The 3139-nt window shown below is 63.8% G+C and overlaps 1 protein-coding gene across 1 annotated transcript in view; it reads right to left on the reverse strand.

Moving 5' to 3' along the window:
- Positions 1-3139, reverse strand: part of LOC104489015 (dynein heavy chain 17, axonemal-like) — a gene marked incomplete at both ends in the record, with an annotated part of 30584 nt that overhangs the window by 23903 nt on the left and 3542 nt on the right. The window contains 9 exon segments of the mRNA XM_010131128.1: positions 1-59; positions 181-297; positions 377-599; positions 844-1013; positions 1117-1371; positions 1472-1654; positions 1926-2069; positions 2596-2736; positions 2840-2943. Coding sequence (XP_010129430.1) covers positions 1-59; positions 181-297; positions 377-599; positions 844-1013; positions 1117-1371; positions 1472-1654; positions 1926-2069; positions 2596-2736; positions 2840-2943 — 1396 coding nt within the window.

Raw genomic sequence — 3139 nt, forward strand, 5'->3', positions numbered from 1 at the left:
TCAGTGTACGAGAAAGGGGCTTCTTCCTGAAACCTCTCCCGGAAGGCGTGCTGCTGGACCTGCGCGGGGAGGAAGGGGCTCAGGGCAGGCAGCTGGCAGCTGGCAGCCGGGGAGAGCAGCAGGGGCTTCCCGAAGCTGCTGAGAAGCTGCTCGCTTGCACCCGAGTCCCAGGGCAGGCACCTCGAACTCCTGGCACTTCCTGCGGAGGGCGTTGACTTCGTTGGCTTGCAGGGGTGCCACGCTTTGCTTGACACGCATGCAGAGCTGCTTAGTGCTGTCCCAGTGCTCGGGGAGGTCCTGCAGTGAGCACCACACCGTGTCAGCAGCCTGGCTCCAGTGAGCCTGTGCCCGGCCCCCTGCACCCCGAGCAGCTCACCTGGAGCTGCTGGTGGATATCCTCCGGCATCTCCTCTCCGTAAGCGCTGAGCAGGACAACCATCTCCTTCAGGGGCTCAAACATGCTGTTGGTCACCGCCTGCCTATCCTTGACTCTCATCAGGTGCCTCATCACCTCCACCAGCCCGGCATAGTCTCCCTCCTCCACGGGTTTATTCAAGACAGTGTTCACCTCTTGGATGAAATCCTTCAGCTCCTGGAGGCTGGGAGGAAGGCGACAGCGCTCAACTGGGCATCCCTGGTGGGACTCACAGCCACCTCTGTGCTTGCTCAGGGCTCGCTTGGCAGGGACTTGCCCCCATGGGGGTGCCCAGCACCTTCGCCCACATCTCCGTCCTGCAGGGGCCAGCCCTGCCCTGGCACACAGTGCTGCCTTTGCCACAGCCCAGCTGGGCTCCAGTCACCGGGAGCACTGAAGCCCCACGCTGGAGCTCGCTGGGCCCCTACCTGGTGGTGACGTGGCTGATGAGGTGCTGCCGGAGCACCAGGCCACGGCGCCCAATGGCACTCAGCAGAGCCTGCTTGAAGGGGCGGCAGTTGCTCTTCAGCCACCCCCCGAAGACCTTGGTGTTGGCGAACCCCGACACCTCCTTATGCAGCACCTTGCATGCGTCAATCTGCGGACAAGCGCTGGTCACAGCCCGTGGCTGGCACCTCCCTGGGCACCTGTGTCCTCCTGGGCACCGGGTGCCTCCCAAGCGCCTGGCATCTGCCCCATACCTCCTGCTGGAAGAGCTGGAGGGACAGGGTCCCAGGAGCCGGGGGTGTCTCTGGCTGCAGCTCCAGCTGCCCAGGGCTGGGGGCAGTGCCAGAGGTGAGGACACGCTGCAAGAATTCCCCCGGGTCCTCCAGACACAGGTGGGCTTGGTCCTCGAAGCTGGCACTGTACTCCTTGCCTTCCATCATGGCGTGGGACACCAGTGACATCACCTCCTCCTGCATGCTGCTGAGATCCTCCTCCTCCTCAAGGGTGGTCTAAAGGGATGGGCAGAGCTCTCGGGGACCAGCTGGGGAGGACTGGGCATCCTCACCCACCTTCAGCTGAGCTGGGAGGTGCCACCTGCCACGGACCCACCTTGTAGCTCAGCTTCCCCTCCACCAGCCGAGGCACGCAGGTTGCAGACGTGTAGATATCTTCGAGCAGGGTCTCCACCAGCTCCCAGAAGCTGTTGTCGTCTTCCTTCTCCAGTGAGGGACGAAACTGCACTTGGCCGTCACACAGCTCCATGTGCACCTCGAACAACGGGGCCACATTGGCCTGAAACAGGTTGGCATCCCATGTGGTGCTTCACATCCCATGTGGTGCTTCACGTCCTGCACCCCCCCACCCCATCCCCGGGGTACCCCCATGGCGGGGACAAGGCGGGACATGGGCACCTCTGGCGCTCCCTGCCCGGCTGCACCCGGGAGCTCGGGATGGGCACGTTTGGCCACTAAGCAAACGCCTGAGGAAACTAAGAGTGAATGGTGGGACGTGGCATGCACGGGCACCGCGAGGGCACAGCGCCGCAGGGCAAACCGGGACCTACGTCAGGGGCCATGTTGGTGAGCAGCAGCTGCAGGGATTTGTGGATGAGGCTGAAGAGCCCATCCAGCACGATCCCCTCCACGTATGCCACGTAGTCCAGCCACATCTGCGACGACTGGTCAGCCCGGAACAGTCCCGCGTTCTCCTGCAAGAGGACGAGAGCACCGGGACTCGTCAGCCCCCGTCGCTGCCAGCGGGTCCCCTCACGGTCCTGGCGGGTTGGTCCTGCTGCAGGGATTTGTGGATGAGGCTGAAGAGCCCATCCAGCACGATCCCCTCCACGTATGCCACGTAGTCCAGCCACATCTGCGACGACTGGTCAGCCCGGAACAGTCCCGCGTTCTCCTGCAAGAGGACGAGAGCACCGGGACTCGTCAGCCCCCGTCGCTGCCAGCGGGTCCCCTCACGGTCCTGGCGGGTTGGTCCTTGCTGGCCACCTGCCCTGTACGACACCAACAGCCGCAGCCCAGCAGCCCAGAGAGGGCAGCACGTTTCTGGAGCCCATGGGGGGTGTTCAGTGGCCTTGCCCTGGTGCCCTGTCTCAGCAGAGGCCACAGGATGGCACCACGTTGGGGGGGACACCCCCGGGTCCGGATCACCGCAGCACACGGGCGCCAGAAGCGCTCCCTGTTAAACCAGCCACAGTTGAAGCGTCCTGGGGCACCTCTCACCTCCACCATCTCCTTGACCTTCACGCCTGCGTCCCGGACGGTGGCACAGCGCTTGGTGAAGGTGTTGGCTTTCCTGTCCAGGTCGAGGAGCGCCGACTCCTTGTTGTCCTTCCGCTCAAACAAGGGAGCGGCTGCGCACTCCTGCGGGGAGGAGGCGAGGGGGCTGTTCCGCTGCGCTGGGGACAGGCAAATCCCCGCAGGAGCCTTCCTGAGAAGGGACCCGTAAAGCCCCCGCAGAAGGTACCTCCATCAGCCGGGTGATGCTGTCCACGTTTAGCTTTGCTTTCTGGACGCGGGTCTGCAGGTCGCACAGGATGTCCCTCATCTCTCGGATGTACTCCATGACGCCTGAGAGGAAAACGCACACACAAGCCAGATGGGTCACACAGTGACCCTCCGAGGCAGCGGGTCATGATCAGGGCACTTCAGGGCTATTTCCCATGGCATGGGCCCCCATGCCCACCCCCTGTCTCATCCCCTGCACGACTTCAGGGTGAGGGACCGTGTTCTGGGTGTGATGATTGTGGGGACCTAACGGCAGCCA

Source organism: Buceros rhinoceros, unplaced genomic scaffold, assembly GCF_000710305.1.
Source record: "Buceros rhinoceros silvestris isolate BGI_N320 unplaced genomic scaffold, ASM71030v1 scaffold17992, whole genome shotgun sequence".
Lineage (NCBI taxonomy): Eukaryota > Metazoa > Chordata > Aves > Bucerotiformes > Bucerotidae > Buceros > Buceros rhinoceros.